The sequence below is a fragment of the Anastrepha obliqua genome, chromosome 1, assembly GCF_027943255.1.
Source record: "Anastrepha obliqua isolate idAnaObli1 chromosome 1, idAnaObli1_1.0, whole genome shotgun sequence".
Lineage (NCBI taxonomy): Eukaryota > Metazoa > Arthropoda > Insecta > Diptera > Tephritidae > Anastrepha > Anastrepha obliqua.
Genome location: NC_072892.1, coordinates 39727167 through 39747832, shown reverse-complemented (window position 1 = coordinate 39747832; position 20666 = coordinate 39727167). Strand labels below are relative to the sequence as shown.

The 20666-nt window shown below is 35.6% G+C and overlaps 1 protein-coding gene across 1 annotated transcript in view; it reads left to right on the top strand.

The window, feature by feature from the left end:
* The first annotated feature begins 7872 nt into the window (after window positions 1-7872).
* The window catches only part of LOC129253024 (DNA translocase FtsK), a 39134-nt gene continuing 26340 nt past the window's right edge, over window positions 7873-20666 (top strand). The window contains exon 1 of the mRNA XM_054891238.1: window positions 7873-8304. Coding sequence (XP_054747213.1) covers window positions 8284-8304 — 21 coding nt within the window. The 5' untranslated portion in view covers window positions 7873-8283. The remainder of the gene's footprint in view (window positions 8305-20666) is intronic.

Here is a 20666-nt window from a genome sequence, read left to right as displayed (position 1 = left end):
ATCCATTTTTAAAACAACTGATAAGTGGCGATGAAAAATGGGTTGTTAACAACAATATCAAGGCGAAAAGATCGTGGAGCCAGATGAACCAACTCAAACAACATCAAAAGCTGATATTCATCAGAAGAAGGTTTTGTTATCAGTTTGGTAGGATTACAAGAAATTGTCTACTTTGACGAACGATCAATTCTGATGTCTGCATTAAACAACTAACGAAATTAAACAATGCAGTTGAAGAAAAGCGGCCCGAATTGACAAATCGAAAAGGTATTGTACCTGTATTCCATCATGACAATGCAAGGCCACAAACATCTTTGGCCACTTGGCAAAAATTATTGGAGCTTGATTGGGATGTTTTGCCACATCTACCATATAGTCCTGACCTTGCGCCATCTGATTACTTTTTGTTTCGATCTTCACAAAACTCCTTGAATGGTAAAAATTTCAATAATGATGATGACGTCAAATCGTACCTGATTCAGTTTTTTGCTAATAAGAACCAGATGTTTTATGAACGTGGGATTATGACGCTGCCTGAAAGATGGCAAAAGGTCATTGATCGAAATGCGCAATATATTACAGACTACAGATATTTAGTTTCATGAAAAAATTGCCTTTGATTTTCTAAAAAAAAACCGTAATTACTTAGTTTCTAACCCAATACATACCATCCGAATTTTATTTAGTTAGTAATTTTTATTTTAAATTTAGTATTTTTATAAGGATGGTGGTGGTGGTGGAGGTGTTGTGTGAGTGGCATAGCGCAGACCCAATTAGCACCAAAGGTGCAATTTTGAAACGCCACTTGTAGAACCACTGTTTTTTATTAGTCGAACCATCTTGATTTGAATATGAATTTGCCTAAGGTTGTTGTTTTCTGTAATATATTTCAAGTTGCCCATCGTGAATTCCCCTAGCATTTTATGTCGTAGAGCACCCATACTTGGGCACACACACAGATAGTGAAAAACTGTTTCTTTAGATTCTTCTTGATTGCCGCTTCTACATCTATTGTTATACGGCCACCCCATCTTCTTGGTATGGTCTCCGAAAGACCAGTGTCCGGTTATTGTTGACGTAATTCTGAATATGTCTGCTCATGGCTTTCTTACTAACTCGTCGACTCTGGGTTTGTTGGAATTGGGCCACGTTTGTTTAGTTATTTCGTAGGTATTCGTGTTAGTTCATCTGTCAATGACCTGCTTCTGGAATAGCGAGAAGATCTCCCTATTGCGTACGCCTTGAGGACAGCTTATTTCTATAGCTTCGGACTCGTTATAGGATGCTCCTGTCGTGCCAGTTTATCAGCTTTCTCATTTCCTTCTATGTTCTTATAGTCAGATGATTGTGTGTCTGTCGTGCGCGCTAAAGCATTAAGATTTTTTTGCATTGTCTGACGATTTTTAAATTGGTTGTAGGTGACTTTAAAGATAAGACGGATTGGCTATCTGTAAAAAAGCTATCTTCCGATAGTAGTTGTGGATGGTTTTTAATTATTCTGCAAGCTTCTCTTACGTCAAGAACTTCTGATTGAAAAATACTATTCCAAGGACAACCATAGCGCAAATTAAAAAAAGTATTGCTTTTACTCGTATATGCTTTTCAGAATATTATTGTACAGGGTGGCGCACGAATCGTGCTACAAAAACAAAACGTAATAACTTTTTTTCTAATCAATGTATTTAACTTTTTGTTTTTTTATTGTATAGATAATTCAATTTTATTTTATGTAATTAATTAGTTTTGAAAATAATAGAACGTAAATGGCCTCCATGCTCATTCACGCATATGCGACACCTGATGACAAAATTGTTCATTGCGCACTGAAGGGTTGAAGTCGTGATCGCCTCAATTATTGTTGTGATGGACTGCTTCAATTCAGTCAAATTACTTGGTTTTGCTTTATACACCTCTTGTTTGAGATAACCCCATAAAAAAAAATCTGGTCCAGTGAGGTCAGGTGACCTTGGGGGCCAGCGGAAAGTGGAATTTCTGGATATCAATTTATTTCTAAATTTTCGTTGGAGCTCCTCCATAACCGGTCTGGCTATATGTGCAGTTGCTCCATCTTGCTGGAACCAAATGCTGTTAAAAGGGATACGTCTTCGCCGCAGTTCTGGATAAAAAAACTCCTTCAACATGTTTAAATAACAGTCCCCATTTACAGTCGCTGTTACACCGTTTTCTTCGAAGAAGTATGGCCCGACAATGCACCTTGATGAAACTGCGCACCACACTGTGACTCGTTCTGGGTGCAGTTCCATCTCATGGAGTATTAGCGGATTTGATTGACTCCATATACGGCAATTTTGCTTGTTTACATTGCCGTTTAGATCAAAATGGGCCTCATCAGACATAAACAAGCAATTTATGAAGTTGTTGTCTTCTTCGGCCATTTCAATAATTTTTTGGCAAAATTCCAGGCGAATAGGCAAATCCAGAGAGTTTAATTTGCTTGTGATTTTAACTTTGTACGGAAACAAGTTTAAGTCATCATGAACTATCCGCTGCAATGACCGTCTGCTAACTCCAATTTGCGCCGACAAGTTACGAGTCGAAACTCTTGGATTTGCCTGAATTGACGATGCTACAGCCGCGATTGTGGCTTCGACCCGAACATGGGGATCTCGATGGTACGGTCTGCGTGCGATGCTTCCAGATTCAGCAAACATGTTCACCAGCCTCATAATGGTCCATCTGCTCGGGGGAGTGCCGCCAAACTCCCGCCTAAATTCCCTTTGGACGGAAATGATGGACTGCAAAGCATGGTACCGCTGCACTATCCAAATCCTCTTTCGGTATCCCAAGCCTCCATTTTTTGTAAATCTAAATACTAATCTGCAAAATAAAAAAAAAAAAAAGCCGATTACTCACACAGAAAAAAAGTTATTACGTTTTGTTTTTGTAGCACGATTCGTGCGCCACCCTGTATATAAAGATTCACATATAATATGTTTCCAATAAGTCAAATATACTGTAATATTAAAGGTAAATTGGAAGGCATGATGAATTTCTATATAAAAAGTGCATAGTCAGCTTAGAGAAGACAGAAGAGTTGGGCCAACTTTTTTGAGTGTCCAACTTGTAAAGAAATGCGTTGTTTGTTTTTTCTTTCTTTTTTATTGCCTTTATTATAAAAACTATAAAAATTAATAAACGTAAATTAAAATAAAATTAAAATAAATCAATGAATAATAAGAACAAACGTAAATATGTAGCCCAGCAGGTGTTTTATTTAGTTAAGGTAAGTACAATAAGGTCAGAATTGAAACAAAATTGCAAGTCTAATATTTAAAATGAAAAGCTGTAGACAGATTGTTTACTTCGCAATAAAATTTAAGTTGTTGTATTTTCACATATGTACATATATGCGTGTTTTCGTACCTTTAATTATATCAAAATGTTCAAGCTTTATCGAATTCATACACCGTCGCATTTAAACTGAGCTTCTTTGAGAAAGCTTAGTTCCTTTTAATTTACAGTATAAGCTTCATACAAACGTCGCTGGAAAAGCTTTAAGCTTTCAGTGCACAAATGCGAGACCTACGTATGTAAAGTATGGCATTCAATTATAAAAGGTTGTGTAAAGTTTGACAACTGATTTCGGATGCTACTCAATGCATTGATGCAATTTGAATGTAAGGGTGATAGGGGCATAAGTTTATCCCCTTCCTGAAAAGGTAGTAAACATTTAAAAAAGGTCGATGTGAGCCATAGAATACTTTTATATTATGTTTTGAATGGTACTTAATTATTTATATTTTCAACTTAACCATTTCCGTGAATTTTAACAATTTCTGCAATTTCGTTACAAAAGCTTTGATCTGCCATGTATGAATAAATCTTAAAAACTGTAAGTTTCCCACAAAATTTATATTCCTCCCATTCTCAGAAGTCCTATGTTAATTCAAATTCGAATATTATATATCGCCCCAAGCCCAATGAATTGTGTTTTTTTTTGTTTTGGAAACATGAAATAAAAGATTATACTCATGCAAATTCATTTTTATTTATTTTGACCACATACTTCATTAAGGTGGGAAACCGGTTTAGGAGCCCAAAATTTTGGTGTTTTTCGAGAATTTTTTGAACAAAGAAGGAGTAATCAGAAATTGTTTAAGTTTAGAGGATATTTTATTTATATTTTTAGGTACACTTTTAAATTTTTTTGGAGCTATTTCCGCGGCAGATAGTGGCGTTAGAGCGTGCTGTCCATGGACGATTGCCATCTGAGTGTCTTGCTGGTTGGAATTCCTGAATTTTTCTCTGAAACCAACAGGAATTTTTTTTATTAACAACATATTTCCTAAGAATATGAACCTAATTGTGGTAAAAAAATTTTGAAAATTGCATGCTTTTGAGGCGCTTGAACACAAAGTAGTTTTTTATACCATAGTTTTTCATCTATTTTGCTTAAAAACCCATATTTTAAATAATAATATAATCCCAGAATTACAATAGGTTCATATAGATTAGAATTGAATAAAGAAAAAATCCCGAAAAATTTTAGAACGATTGGTCGATAACTTTTTAAGCTAGAATTCCCACCAGTTGAAAAGAAGTAGTTTCGAGGAAAACGTCGTTTTAACTAACGCGCGCTACAGTGCGGAACCGACGGGCAGTCACTTAAGTGCTCATAGAATCAGGAATAATGCGAATTTCGCTTTAAAATTTTTACCATATATTCTTGAGTAGATATGCTAACGATTTATGCAATAAAAAATGGATTTTTTGATCGATCTAAACCGTTTTCCCCCCTTAATGGCCACTTGTTGCATTTATCACATAAAAATTTTTCGTCTGTCAATAATACTTAAATACTAAAGGAAGCAGCAGAAAATAAAATAAAATCCGAAACAACTTTTAAAATTAAAAATTCCCCACTGAATACTTAAATCTAAATTTCAAAACTGCGTAAGGCTTCCAATTGCTGTTTTGTTGGCTATATATGTACTCCATCATGGCATCTTTTTGGGTGAGGTTGAGTTTATTAAAATTCCTTTAAAGAATTTATTACAAAACCCATATTTAAATACATTTTTTTAACAATTTACTTACATCTTCAATTAAATTCGATCGTTTACGGGTGGCTGTCGGTGTTTGAATGACAGTTCGATCAAACGACTACGTTCAGCATTCGTTTATAAAGGGTAATTTAAGATTAAAGATTAAGAGCTATAGGAAAGTTTTTCAAAAAAAACACACGTAAAATTCAGAACAATGCATGAACATTTTATTTAAATCGATAGTACAGTCTATATAATTTAATGTTTGAAGATTATTTCATGCAAATGTTGACCGCGACTGCGCTTCAAATTGTCCATCCGCTTAGTCCAATTTTGGCATACTCTTTCCAATGTTTCGGCCGGTATCTCACATATAAATGCTTTAATGTTGTCTTCCAATGTGTTAATTGAAGCAGTCTTGTCTGAATAGACATGAGCTTTAACATAGCTCCACAAAAAATAATCTACAGGCGTTATATCGCACGATCTGGCTGGCCAATTGGCAGGTCCCGAACGGGAAATAAAATGTTCACCGAACTCGCCTCTCAACAAGTCCATTATTACGCGTGCTCGGCTGCATGTGGCACCGTCTTGCTGAAACCACATGTCATGCAAGTCAGGCTCTTGCATTTTGGGCAAAAAAAAGTTGGATATCATTTCACGGTAGCGCTCACCATTCACAGTTACGTTACGATTCGCAGCATCTTTGAAGAAGTACGGTCCAATGATACCTCCAGCCCATAAACCGCACCAAACTGTGACCTTTTCTGGATACATTGGTAGCTCTTGGAATTCTTCTGGCTGATCTTCACTCCAAATCGACAATTCTGCTTATTTACGTACCCATTGATCCAAAAATGAGCTTCGTCGCTGAACACAATTTTTCGACTTTAAACTTTCTTGACAGAACACGCATTTTTATAATAAAATTCAATAATTTGCAAGCGTTGTTCTTTGTTTTTAAAACGATTTATAGTTAAATTATAGACCAAACTAAAGATGTTTGGCAGTGAAACATAACACGAAACGTGCGTCAGCTGTTGAAACCAATTGTTTAAAAAGATAATAGCTAAAAAATCACCCGTTATATGTCATGGTACGAAATATGCATTTTTCAGTAATGAGTGGTACGTTCGCTGATGTGATGATTCGACCGCTGCACTTAAGAAGCCGTTTCTATCTACACAAAATATTGAAAACCGCTTATCTTTTGCTAGGATACGAATTGGAGTATTGAGCAGACGACATATTCTGGGTTGAGGCGAAAATGATGTTATGTTACAACTACGGTCCAATTTGGAAAATCGTCTGTTGTATTAAGAGGTTGCATCTCAAGCAAAGGTGAAGGAGACTTGGCATTTATAGAAAACAATATAGACTCGGAGAAATATTTACAAATTTTTCAGAGGCATTAGACGAGCGATAAAATTTGGGCTTATTAGAAACAACAAACCATATGGTGCGGTTATGGCTTCTATACAACTGCAGCAAGGTCATGAGTATACCTGTCCAGAATCCCCATTTAAACCCAATCGAAAATCTGAGGTCGACACACCAAGTTTTAATTATGTCATAAGATCCAAGACGTTATTTACAAACTTGCATATAACATCACTTGTCATTATTTGTGAAAAGAGTTATTTGGCACCTACAAAATGCAGGGATATTATGCTCGATACTAAAATTGAAGCACTGATTTTATTTTCAATGTGTAAACTTACTCTTGACAAACTGTATTCATATATATCGGCAGTTTGTAAAAAAAAGATTAATTGTACACTGAATCCTGTGAGCAACTGTATTTACGTCTTTGAACTACTTTTTATACTTAATTGTATGCTTACGTGAAATATATTTATTTGTTGATTTTTATTTTTATTTATTTTTACTTTTTTTTATTTTTTACTCTTTTATCATGCAAGTCAACACTTTCATTTCGACATAATGTTTGAAATAAATGGTAGCAATTGAGAAATAAAGAAATGCACACACGAAGTTAGATGACGTTCGGAGATTTATTTGAAATAATTTGAGCACGCATTTAACACAATACGTTCAGAATGAGTGTCACGCATGCGCAAACGGAAACAAGAGATGATTGTAAGTCAAGTGTGGGTAGATTGCAAAAAGCAGTAATCAAAGAGGCAGCTAAATTTGTGAAAAATTAAATAAACACTGATTTTGGTAAAACACAAAATACATACATACACATATACATGTATAAATTTGAATGTACACCAAAATTTGCGCATGCAAAGCACAATCGAAATTTATTGCTCATCGACGAAAAGACAAAACTGTAACTTCGGTAACTGTTAACTGTATTATTTCGATTTCGTATTTTCGGTAAACGCTGATCGATTAGCGGTATTGTTATGCGCACTGTGCGCCGTACACAGTTTAATCAACTGTTTTCATAATGACATCTTCCCCGTCTCAATTATTTACGAAATCAGCCAAGATTAAAAACAAATTCCAAATTTATAAAAAAAAATTTAGAATTTTTTATATGATTAAAAATCTGCGAAAACCATAACTGCCAAGCTGACATTGCACTTCCACCGGAAGTATCAAAATGCATTTACCGCTCACACTTACACGCAGGCAGAAAAACGGAGCTTTGCGCACGTTTCCAGCCAACACGAAAGCTCACTTCCAATCAGCCAATAGTCCGTGGCAGCAACAGCTGCTGTTTTGATTTCTTCCTCTTCTTTTTCTTCTCCTTCTTCTTCTTCTTCTTCCTCCACCTCTCCCTCTTTAATGCTGTGTTATTATCGTGGCTGGCGTTGTTGTTTTTGCTCAGGCGCACAAGCTATAAGCCAAGCGCTCACTATAAAAACCAATTGGAAGTGTGTGGCACAAAGCATTTGACAAGCGAATTTCAACGAAAAGGTTACCACTACCACAACCAAGCGACGCCCAGTTGGAGTTGTGAAAAGCTAAATTAGTACTAAACGCCAATTTCGTGCTTGAAAGTAGCAGTGCAATTAAGGTAGAAGAAGAGAAAAAATACAAAACATATGTAAATGAAATGAAGAGACTTTTTCTCAGAAAAGGAACACTTTGAAAATACTGTCAGTGTGTGTGTGTTTGTGTATACAAATATATAATTACTGTGTTGGTGCGCCTGCGCATTAGAACCGGAAGTGCTTATAAACAGTAAATTTTAATTTGCAAAAACCCAAAAATCAATTACGAACTTCATAAGCAAAAGCATAGCAATCAATAACAAATAACCGAAAACCATTAAAGCGGATTTATAGCAGCGCGTCCAAATATGCAACTACAACAATTTGTGGTAAGTTGTTTTGGTTAATATCCACATACACCTATACATGTACATGTACATGTACTTTGGGTATCAATAAAAAATATTTTGCAACATGTTTGGCGTCACAAAAAAAAAACAAAATAACAACAATAAAAAAACCACAATTAAGGCCCAAATTGATCGCTTATGTTTTTGCGGTGCGTACGTGTGTGTGTTGCTTTTTTAATCTTTTAATTTTTTGGTTTGTTTTTGAACACACGGCGTGTGGCAATCGCACCAGATACTTTGGCCAGTTATGGGCGTGTGAGTGACAGTCCAAAAGGCTTACAGCCAAACATGTTGTCAATTTTCAATTTTCAGATTAACTGCAATACTGTCATACTGTGTGCAGGTGGGTGTTGTTGCCAATTTAATGATCTCGTTTTCGTTGAAGTTGTTGCTCTCATTGTATTTGATACTTTTGTTTACATACACACACACTTTCCGATATTTTTTATTCACTCACAAATGCTTTTAATAGCTTAAGTGAAGTTTTTAACTCATTTGGATTTTTGTAGCATACATACCCAGGCGGAAAAATAACCGACTTACCTAGATACCTTTCTTTCTTGATGTTATCTGACAAATGTAGAGCCCTGCAGACGTATGCCTTTTTTATAATATTACAAGTCAAGTCCAATGCCAGTCAATTGACAACCCAATAATAATAAACGTTTATTATATATTATTTGATTTTTCGTGACCACAGTAGTCACGGAGAATCCTATTAGGCTACAGCATAAAAGGCATCAACATAAATCCAACTTAAAGGCTAGTACGGAGCTCTCAAGAAAATGCTCCAGCAAATTGTGGATAATATCCTTTTGACATTTGGTAGTTGGCAATTTCAGAGAAGAAGAAAACAAGCAATGCTCCTTCGAGAAATAGAAACTCACACACTTGCCTTGTGCTGCCTTCTAAAGGAAGCAAAATTAATAAAAAGTAAAAATAAAAATATATAAAAAAAATATTAAAAAATACCATAAAAAAGCCAAAAAATAACAATAAAATAACAATAAAAAAACAACAACACAAACACAAACAAAAATAGCTTAAGAAAATAGCATTAAAAAGTTTAGAAAAATTCTTAAGAACTGCTCCCTGTATAAGAAAAGTTGCCATAAGAGATTTTTCTCATTTCTGAAGCGTTTTTGCATGCATACAATTTTCGGGATTCTTCTGATGAGTATGCGGGTGGCTGGCTGGGTTAGGCTTACGGTTAATTCGCTGAAAACAAGGCATGCTTTCAAGAACTTTTTTCTGGCGATACAGATATTCTTAGCTTATCCAGTTCATTTATATAATATATAATAATACAACATTTTAGCAATATTTTTCTAAATTTTCATTACAATAATGAAAATTGAGCAAGTGACAGTACCCAGAGGCGCTTCGAAAAAGTTTTTTTTTGCGGTATACATCACAACTCGCAACAGAATCAACTAAAAAGAAAAACAAAATTCATTTGTTGGAGGTGTTTCTCGAGAGATATTTCTCTAAGAGAATTTTTTTTTTAATTTTTAGCCCATTTTCAATAGTACCCAAAAACTAAAACAACTAAACAATCAGCTAAGTTCTTACTGTATAATTAATGAACATTTTTTTATTTATTTAACAAATGTACTCAAATGGTTCCACATTATTTAAATCTCTTCCAATTAATCCCTAATCTTACTACTATTATTTTTACCTTACTTTCCTTTTTTAATACTTTTCTCCGACTTATACTTCTTTACTACTATCTGTAATTTTAATTTTACTGTTAATCCTTTTATGTAAACTATTCTTAAGGTCAATCATTTTAAAAATAACCTATGGTTGTATGTTTGGCTTTAATAATTATAAATAAATAAATAATAAATAAATACGGTGGTATCTGTAAGACTCTTTAGTCTTCTATAAGTATAAACTCCGTCCTCTGTTCCGACTAGGGACGACATTAAATTGTACCTTACATTTTTTTTTTTTTTGGTATTAAATTTTTTGTAAAGGAAATAAAACAATAAAAGATAAAAGAACTGGTTGGAAGTTATAAAAAACTTACAACTAGTTACAAAATTCACAAAAAGTAATACCTGGTAAATTACTCTGAAGAAGTACTCTGCAGCCTACAAGCAACTTTTGTTGGTTCAAAAAACTAAATACAATAAATAAGTTAATTAATTAATTAGTTTAATTTACCAGGTATGACTTTTTTTGTGAGTTTTGTAATGAAGTTTTTTGTAATTAGTAGCTTTTAGTAAGTAATTAGTAGCTTCAGTAGACTTTAAGCAGTTAGACTTCAAAAATAAAAAGCCTCAGGAGCGCTTTATAGCCGAGCAGGCTTAGAAACGCGGCCTGGAGCAATAACGCTGAAATACTAATAACTTTAAATTTCGACACAATATTTTTGAGATGCAAAGCATCCTTTGATAAGAGTAAAAGCAAATAAAAATGAGCTTTAAGTACCTTACTCTCAGATAATGGAAAATCGAGTTCAATAGAATTTGAGATGTCATTCGGCTCTTGAAGAGAACGAGCCATTGGGGCATTGCAGACATAATTTGTTCTAAATCTATTAATGGCACGAATAGTTATTACGTGAAAGGAACGAATATTTATTACGAAGGGGTCGAAAAGTTAATCCTTACGAAAAGAAACGAGCAGTCAATTTCGCGCTTGATAATGGTAAACAAAAAAGTCGGCGACAAATTCGATCTGTTACATCGTAGTTGTTAGGATTAATAAGAAGTAAGCGGGATTCTTACTCTGTCAATAGAGAATTGGAGGCAAAGCCTCAAAATAAACATGGCATATTCTAATGTAGGCCATATAAAAGCAGTGTATTAAGATTAAGTATATAAAGCCAACGAGGGAGTACGCTTGAGATAGGATAAAGTCTATAAGGGTTAAAACATAAAACGTGCATCAAAAACAAAACTTAATGTGCTTTCGCATAGGCATAGGCATAGCAAATGGCATAATTTATACCCTAAGTCCTGAAAATGACCCTAGGAAAAAGATGCACGCATCCCAGTTCTTTGTTAATTTTAAGGCTTTTACTTAAAAAAGTATCTATACATACATATAATCGCCGCCTTGAATAAATTTTAAAGTAGAATCCTCTGACAAAAACAAACAGTGAGTTGCTTGATGGATACAAATATTGCGTATACTGATTTTCGGATAAATGTAGGCATTTGGCAGGATGTGACCAAAAATATATTCATAACACTCATACACAGGCTAGATAACAAAATTATATTAGGTTTCGACACACTCAGGCTCATACTTGTTGAGAAACCGCATGGGAAACTTGTCCCGATCTCCCTTCGAACCAATTTGAACTGATCAAAAGCTATAGAAGGTCATTGATTTTCGCAGTGCAGATATCTTCCATCTCATTAAAGAATCATCTACCTAAAGCTTAGAATCTTCGTCTGGGCTAGACTACAAACTTATCAAACCTGCAACTATAAGAAAACTGCAACAAATGTATTTGCTACCTGCATCTTCTTATGTGCCTCTACCACCGTTTTTATGCTGGGCTGCGATAATAGCTTGCACTTTTTCTCACTTAATACAACGACAACAAGTAAGAGATTTCACTCCCGCCCACTAAACGAAATAACTATGTATGTAAAATAAAGAAAGACTTTTTACTTGTTTTTGATGTTATTTCACAAAGTTTATATAATAAATTATTTAATAAACTAAAGCAAACGCAACGCTAGCAGCAGAGGCTTTCGGCTTCTAGGAAAATTATATTGACTTTATCAAAAAAATGTTAGCGGCTAAATTGTTTAATCTTTTGAAATAAACAACTGTAACAAACATAACATAATGCAAAAATAAATTTTTTTTAGTTGTTATTACCTCCATGTATATTATAATTTTTTTTTCAAGATCTCAACCATACAGGCAAAACTATAACTAAACAATATAATTGACGCATACTGCCTTTTTGGGTGTTTGGCCGAGCTCCACCTCCTATTTGTGGTTTGCGTCTTGATGTTGTTCCTCAAATGGAGAGACCTATAGTTTTAAGCCGACTCCGAACGGCAGATATTTTTATGAGGAGCTTTTTCATGGCAGAAATTCACTCGGAGGTTTGCCATTACCTGCCGTGGGGCCACCGCTATTAGAAACAACTTTTTTCTTCGTTTTGGTCTTTCACCGAGATTCGAACCTACGTTCTCTTTGTGAAAGAAAGTAGGTGCTTTCTCTCTCTGGAATCCGAATGGTAATAAGAGAGTCACCATGGGAATATCGAGAATGCCCGGTTTGTCGTGGCTCGCGAATATCTCTCCAATGCTTCGAACAACCATTCAAATTAACATTTTTTTTATCACTAAAAGTTATGATTTTTGGCGAATTCGAGTAGAGTTGCTTATAAAGAGTATTTTAAAAGTAACGCCAAGGTGTCAGTAGTGAATAATTCCTAGACAATACCTTTTACGTCATCTTTGACATTTGTCAAGTAGACAGATGTAGAGTTGTGCATGATAAAACAACGCTCAAAATGATTGAAACTTACTATGCAAATAGGCACTCTTTAAGAACTACATATAACAAAATTCGTTATTTTTTTTTTTGAATATAAACGTTCGAATGTGTCGACAATTCAAAGGTTGATAAAAAAATTTTAACAAAATTTTATAGAAGATAGAAAAAGGGCTGGCGGACCAAACTGGGGTGGTTTTGAAAAATAAATTCTATGCGAATAAACCAGCAATGATTCCAAAGCTGAAACATAACATTCGGAGCGAGATTGCTGAGCTCAATGCGATAATGTGTGAGCGAGTTCTTTAGAAATTTTTATTCTCCTATGACAGCCTGTAGATGTGCTTATGATGAACATTTTAATAAAACATTGTTCACATACCGTATAATTATAAAGAACCGTAGTTTGAATAAAAATAGGGGAACTTGTAGGCACGTCTTTTGAAGGACCCTTATAACTACCACTACTAGAAATAAAGTGTTCACGAATCCGCAAGTGTCTACTTACTATTTTTTTGTTTTTTTTTTTTGTTTTGGAAACTCGGGTCGCAACCAACGCTTAGACCTAACGGAAATAAATATTTTCTGACTACAGGGGGTGCGTATACGTATACACTAACGCTAATATGCGGCAACTCAGGAAATAATTTGCAATTCTGGTTTAAGAAAAAATTAAAATATAGTATGTTCCATATAGCTATTTACTCCAGTACACAGGTGTTGAAAATATATGCTTCCACCTATAAAAAATTTATTTTTCCACACTAAGTGCAGATTTTAGTTCCAGCGTCAATTCAATACTCTGAGTATGCATTTTTTTTCTACTTGATCCGACCTACAGTTTATTTATTTATTTCAAGAAGTCAAGTTTAATATGTGCATGTCTCTAAGACAATATATTTCCTCTACCACACAGTGTTATATATAAAAAATTATATCTCTAAATTCGCTAGTTACAGAAGATCACTTTGAAGTTTCCAAAGAAATTCAAAACTTAAAAAATCTATAACTTGACATGCAGTCGTCTACTATGAAAGCTTGTCACATAAACCTAATTTATTAGTACATATATAATAATTGTTATAATAGCCGTAGTATGGTAAAATACTACAATACAATAACTAATAGCAAATAAAATGTATTCCAATGATCCGCCTCGCAATCTCTGCCTCACCTGCGAAGACATGCTATATGTGGCTGTGACTCTGGTCGGCATACAAACATATTTTCATTGCATTTTGATGAGATCATCAAGTATGGTTGTACCCGTATTGGTATGGGTATGCAGAATTGCAAGTGCACATAGGAAAATATGCAACCAGATCGAAGTAGAAAATAATAAGCAAATAAGTTATGCAAAAATTTTTGCAAATTTGTCGTCAACTATTCACTTTTGGTCAACCTGCCATTCGTTTCATTTGCCAGCAAGAGGCGGCTAGTAATGTTTTTTTTTCTTCTTCAATTAACAATCTCTGCATTGTATAATTCTTTCAATTATTTTGGTTGCATGAATATAATGCCAACTATTGAAATTATTAATTAAAAACACAGGCACAATTTGTTACGCCTTTCGCGATTTGCTTTTGAAGTTAAAGAACTGCAAAAATGTATTGAGCCAAAACTAATTATTTAAATAGTTTGAATCCATACCTTCGTTGTGATCATTTCTATTTCAATTGTTGTTGCACTAACTTTAACACAATTTCACGCCTTGCCTCTGGGAAACAGGTGAAACACACGGTTGCATACATAACTAAACAATAAAAGTTAACATAAAAAGAAAATACCGAGTAATTTAAGGTGCCAGCATTAAATCAGCATGAATTTGAACCACTGAGCATTAAAGTTTCGGGTGGGTCAGTGAGCTAGAAGGACATAGATATGTACATATGCATATATGCATGAGCGAAGTATGAAAAGATTATTTTTAACGAGTTGTTATGATTTTCCCATTAACGCTTACTACAGCATACGCATAAAAATTTTGCTTGTCATAATCCAAAATTACCATTTATTAGCCTGTCTGCCTTTCGGCAATTACTTTATTAGTATTGTCAATTTTGAAGGTCAACTGAAAGTTGTTTACGATTCGTTACAAATAAGTGAGTCTGTAGAGCGATTAATTAAAAATTTGTTTGTCGACACATTGCAAAAGAGGACCTCGCAATTTTACTATATGTGTAGAAGGTGATCCAAATACTGGTATGTTTTCGAATCAGTTGTTATTTTATTTGGAGACTGACAACTTTATTTCGCTCAGCATTTTAACAAACTGTTAGCATTCAACCGAATTTAATAGCTTTACGCTTGAACAATGTTGATAAATATGTTTTCTAATATGAGTGTCATGCTGCCTATACCGGAGATGGAGATAGTGCACTTAATTGTATGCCCCACTAAAGTTTAAGGTAGTGAAATTTTACACTAATGCTGAGCGGGCTTCGATTTTCTCCACTCTCACTGTTTGCAGTCTAGTACCGCTACTGCAAATTTGTTCCATTATTCTCAGTACTCAAGTGGAATGTGGAATGAGTGTAGCAAAAGTTCAACTATTGGGAAAGAGAAACGGAAAGTCATGCAAAAATATCAACTAAGTGCCTTTTGTTAATAATGAAAATATTTTTAGCTAAGGCCTCACGTAGTAGAAGTGAAAATATCCCGAAAAGTCAGCCAAAACAATAACTACAATAAGTGTAAATGGTTTAAAGAAACCACACATAAACTGGAATACAGCAAATAAATAATAATAAGTGAATTAATAAAAAATTAGCATGGAACTATCTCTATTCTTCTTCTTCTTTACTATCCCAGTAACCCCCTAAGCGATTTCGCTGGAGTTGCAAATTGCAGAAGCTGTGGGGATCCTGCAGAGAAGGAGAACACTTTCTTTGCAAATGTCCGGCTCTGGCGGCTAGGCGCTTGAGATTCCTCAGCGTCCCCTTTGTGGATGACTTGATGAAATTCTCCAGCCTAGATCCCTTTTCTCTCCTCCGCTACATCAACAGCACTCCCTTAATCCTTTCACAGGTAGTGGTCCACATTATGGTATCAAAACGGCACGTAAGTGCTACTTGTAGTGTACCTGGGGTACTCTTGCCATCTTACCTACCTACCTACCTGCCTGCCTATATTACGATACATAAAAAGATAACTAGAAAATTAGCGTAGAAATGAAAATTATCTACACCTGTGATCAAAATAATAGTAGCGCGACGAATTACCTAGTTTTAATTATTTTTTATATATACTTTTTTTCTTATTTTCTTTTTCTTAAGCAAATAACTCAAAGCCAAGGCGCATTCACTAAAGGTGGAGCACTAGACCAACAACAATGTTCTGTACGTTTGATTGTCAAAGCAACATATTGAGAAACTAGAAAACAAATAATGAATTCGCTTTTTTTCATTCTGAGCTGGTAGCAACATGGGCACGGCGAAAGAAAGAAAAAAACAAATCAGCTGATTTACCAACACCACCTTTAATAGATTCGCCTTGCTCAAAGCTATAAATTTTGTACAATATTCACATAAATTTAATAAATCTGGAAAAATTGTCATCAAAATTTTCAACTTTTATATTCAGAATCTTTAGAAAACTTCTAGCATTAAATAAAGCAAGATAAATACATTAAAAGTAGTGACACTAGGCCAAGAACATCGTTTTGTATGTTAAAATTGGTTAGGAGTATAGATTTGGTGTTTATAGATTATGAACGATGACTGTGCTGCGGTTGCGTCAACCGCATTATGCTGCTGATGAACCTCATCAGATTTTTAATGTCAAGGCCTACTATATCAGCAGGCGTAGCAAAGAAGTAGGAGTCAAGATGCCGAAATCTTAGCCCCACGAGAGCAGGGCAGCTAAGGAGAAGGTGCTGAGATGATTCCACCTCATCCTCTATACATCCGACGCGAAGTAATTTCAAGTCTCACAGCATGTACACCTCGCGAATAGTGTCCTGTGAGAAAACTTACAAAGATCGAGAGCTGAGATTGCGTCAACCTCAGAAGCTCGCTCGACCGTCCCCGATCCACACGTTCCCAAAAGGATTTCGCGACCTTACAAATTTGTGTACTTGCTCAGCGCTCGCTGGAGACCCCAATTACCACCCAGCTCACCCGCCTCACAGTTTCGGCACTGTCGCTCTGAGTAGGAACCCAGCTCAGCCTTATGTCAAACAAGTCGGATGCAATCGAAAGTGAGGCAAGGCATTCCCTGACCCGAGGGCTCTAATTACCGCTTGGCTGTCAGAGTAAATATTTACTTCCTTGACTGACTTGTGCGCATGTGAGCAGCCAATCAGCTGCTTCTTTAATTGTGGGTACCTCTGCCTGGAATACACTGCACTGGTCTGGTAACCTGAATTTGAGTCTGATGGGGAGCTCTTTGCAAAATACTCCTCCGCCAACTTCGATCTAGCCGTAAACAAGTTGATCAGGCCCTGCCTTCAAGTGTGGCCGTCAAGTTCTATGAAAAATAAATTTTAAAAATTAAATATAATTGTATAATTGTATAACTGATTTATAATAAATTATATTATAATATTGGGTAGTCGAAAAAGCCTTTTCGTATTTCTAATAAAAATTCAAATCATTTTTTTTATATTTATAATGAACTTTATTAAACCAAATATGTACCACCTTTTGCCATTTTTCTTCTAGAGACATTATTCCATCAGTGTAAAACTTTTGTGGTTTCTCGGCAAAAAACTGCGACAAGTAATTTTCACAAGCTTCTCTTGAAGCCAACTTTACTCCATTAAGGGAGTTCTGCATTGACCGAAACAAATGGTAGTCCGATGGTGCAAGGTCAGGACTATATGGTGGATGCATCAAAACTTCCCAACCAAGCTCTCCCAGTTTTTGCCGAGTCATCAAAGATATGTGTGGCCTAGCGTTGTCCTGATGGAAGACGACACCCTTTCTGCTGATCAGTTCTGGCCGTTTTTTTTTCGATTGCATGCTTCAATCTCATCAGTTGTTGACAGTAAAGTGTAGAATCAATCGTTCGAGCAGGCTGGAGCAGCTCATGATGATTCCTTTCCAATCTCACCAAACACACAACATAACCTTTCGAGGCGTCAATCCTGGCTTTGCGACCATTTGTTGAGCTTCACCACCCTTGCACCATGATCTTTTTCGCACATTATTGTCGTATTTGATCCACTTTTCGTCTCCTTCGTTACCATTCGCTTCAGAAATGGTTCGATTTCATTTCGTTTCAGCAAAGAATCGCAGATGTTAATTCGGTCCATTAAATTTTTCACAGACAATTCATGTGGTATCCAAACATCGAGCTTCTTTTTGTTTAGTGCCTTGGCGATGTCATGGCAGCTTATGTGACTTTTTCAACGATAGGTCGACCGGAGCGAGGTGCATCTTTCACATCGAAATTTCCAGAACGGAAGCGAGCGAACCATTGTTGTGCTACACGAACTGATACAGCATCGTCTCCGTAAACTTCACAAATTTCATTGGCGGCTTGCGTGGCATTCTTCCCTTTTTTATACAAAAATTTCAAAATATAGCGAATTTCTTCATTATTTTCACTCATTTTTGAACAGCTATAACTTATTTTCAACTTCTCCGAATTTAATTTTTTTTTGGTTAAATGAAGCTTAAAATGACACCTTTTTAACACCATATGATATGACACAATGTGATTGGTAGCACTGGAGATAGATGACTCCAACGACATCTATTGACAAAATACGAAAAGACTTTTTCGACTACCCAATATAATAAATTATAAATTAATATATTTCTGTTAAGTCTTTGGCCGAGCTCCTCCCCTATTTGTGGTGTGCGTCTTGATGTTGTTCCACAAATGGAGGGACCTACAGATTCAAGCCGACTCCGAACGGCAGCTATTTTTTATGAGGAGCTTTTTCATGGCAGAAATACACTCGGAAGTTTTTCATTGCCTACCGTGGGGCGACCGCTACTAGAAAACAACTTTTTTTCTTCATTTTAGTGTTTCACTCAGATTCGAACCTACGTTCTCTCTGAATGCAGAATGGTAGTCACGCACCAACACATTCGGCTACAGCGGCCTGCGATACCCTTCATTTAAAACCATTAAATATTTCGAAGCTTCAGGTTTCGCGAACAATTTCCGAAAATTTGGCATCCGCAAGATCTGTGAAAATCTCCCAAGCCCCCAAAAACAACATGCAGTTTAGCTTCTAAGCTAGAATTGCATGGAAAATATCATAATCAATTTAATTTAGTTAGCTATAATAATTTTGTTTCGCTATTTGCTATCGCCAAAAATTATTGCCAAAGGAAATCCATTACAAATTTAACTGGCCATTCACTAATTGCGGCAATATCCAATTCGGTTGAAGCAATTTTTTTTGATCGTATAACGGGTGTGCTCGTTTTGAATTTTACGTATTAATTAAAATAGTTATAACAAAGAGCAATAATATTTACAAATTAACAAGGCACACAAAAAATAAAAAAATGGAATTTGCAGCTTAATAACTGTTTGTGGTTTGTATACATGTACAACGGGCGATCAGTGAGTAGGCATGTTGGCAGTGAAGATAGATGTTTTTCTCAATTATTTTCATTCTCCTATGTAACCTCCTTTACCTTATTCTCTGCTTCAAATAAATGGCTTTTCAAAATCTTCAACATACACTTATGTTTCGACGATAAACTTCTCTAATTTAAGCTGATTTTTTTTTCCAAAAGGGAAAACAAAATCGCAGACAGCCGATTGATGTGAATACTGATGTGAATTCAGCGGCGACAATTCCGAATTAAAGAGCTTATGAGTTTTCGAGGTGAAACAGTACTTTTTCCTCCTTTTTTTCTTTTTTTTCTTAGCCAATTCGGGTCATAGCTTCTTCTATTACTTATCGAATCGGTTAATGATTCGTTCTTCCTTTCTACGAATTTATCCGGAATAATACATTGTTTGACAGTCGCTTGGTCTTTGACGTCGAAAAACATAGCAAAGCTTCAGCGACAGTGAGAAAAGCCATCCCAATTTCGCTAAAAGTGGTCCACACACTGATTCCATATCGAGAGTAATTGAGGGATCCTTCCAACCTATACCTTTCTGTCACTTAAGATGTAATGTGCAATATTTATTTCCTTCCTATATAGCACGTCTAGGGTCTCTACTACTTAGTGCACTTTACTTGAGCGATTAGCGAGAAATATCAAATGCGCCTTTCCTAAGATTTGCGATTTTAGTAATCGAACTTTAAATTAGTCTGAAGTGTAGTAAGATGTGGTTTAACGAAGACAGTCCCTGGCAGAAATATCAGCTTTCATCAGCAATTGTTGTTGCTGCTGTAAGAACTTAACAAAGTACCGCCTAGATCGGCTACCTCATCAGTAGTCGTCATCTTTAATATCATTTAACGGTAAGCCTAAGAAATGGGCCGTTTTACCGTAGTCGCGCGAAAGAAGAACGTGCATTAGCCCAGTGGCGCAATTTAACCAGCCACAATACCAAGAATGTCGTGCTCTTTTTGTGCGAGGAGTGGAGGTTGATCTTCGATAACGACAAGTTGTGAGACTAATTGGAGCTGATAATAGAATCTCAATGAATGTCGTTAAGGAAATTACCTCTAGCATATTTCGATCCGGCACGGCTTCCAAAAGATGGCTATTGAGGTACACCCTCAACATAAATGACTTACGGAAAATAGTTTTATTCTTGTTCACTGAAAGCTTACCACCTCACAAGGCAGTTAATGCTTTGAAGGCATCAGAAGTCACTGCATTACAGTTCTAATTGAGGTACCCACTGCGTCCTACTAGTCCTAGGCGAATAATTTGTTACAGAATTCCTTAGAACCAGTTCGGTGGTCGCTCACGGTACTATTGATTGAGACTTCGTTGGGACTCTGT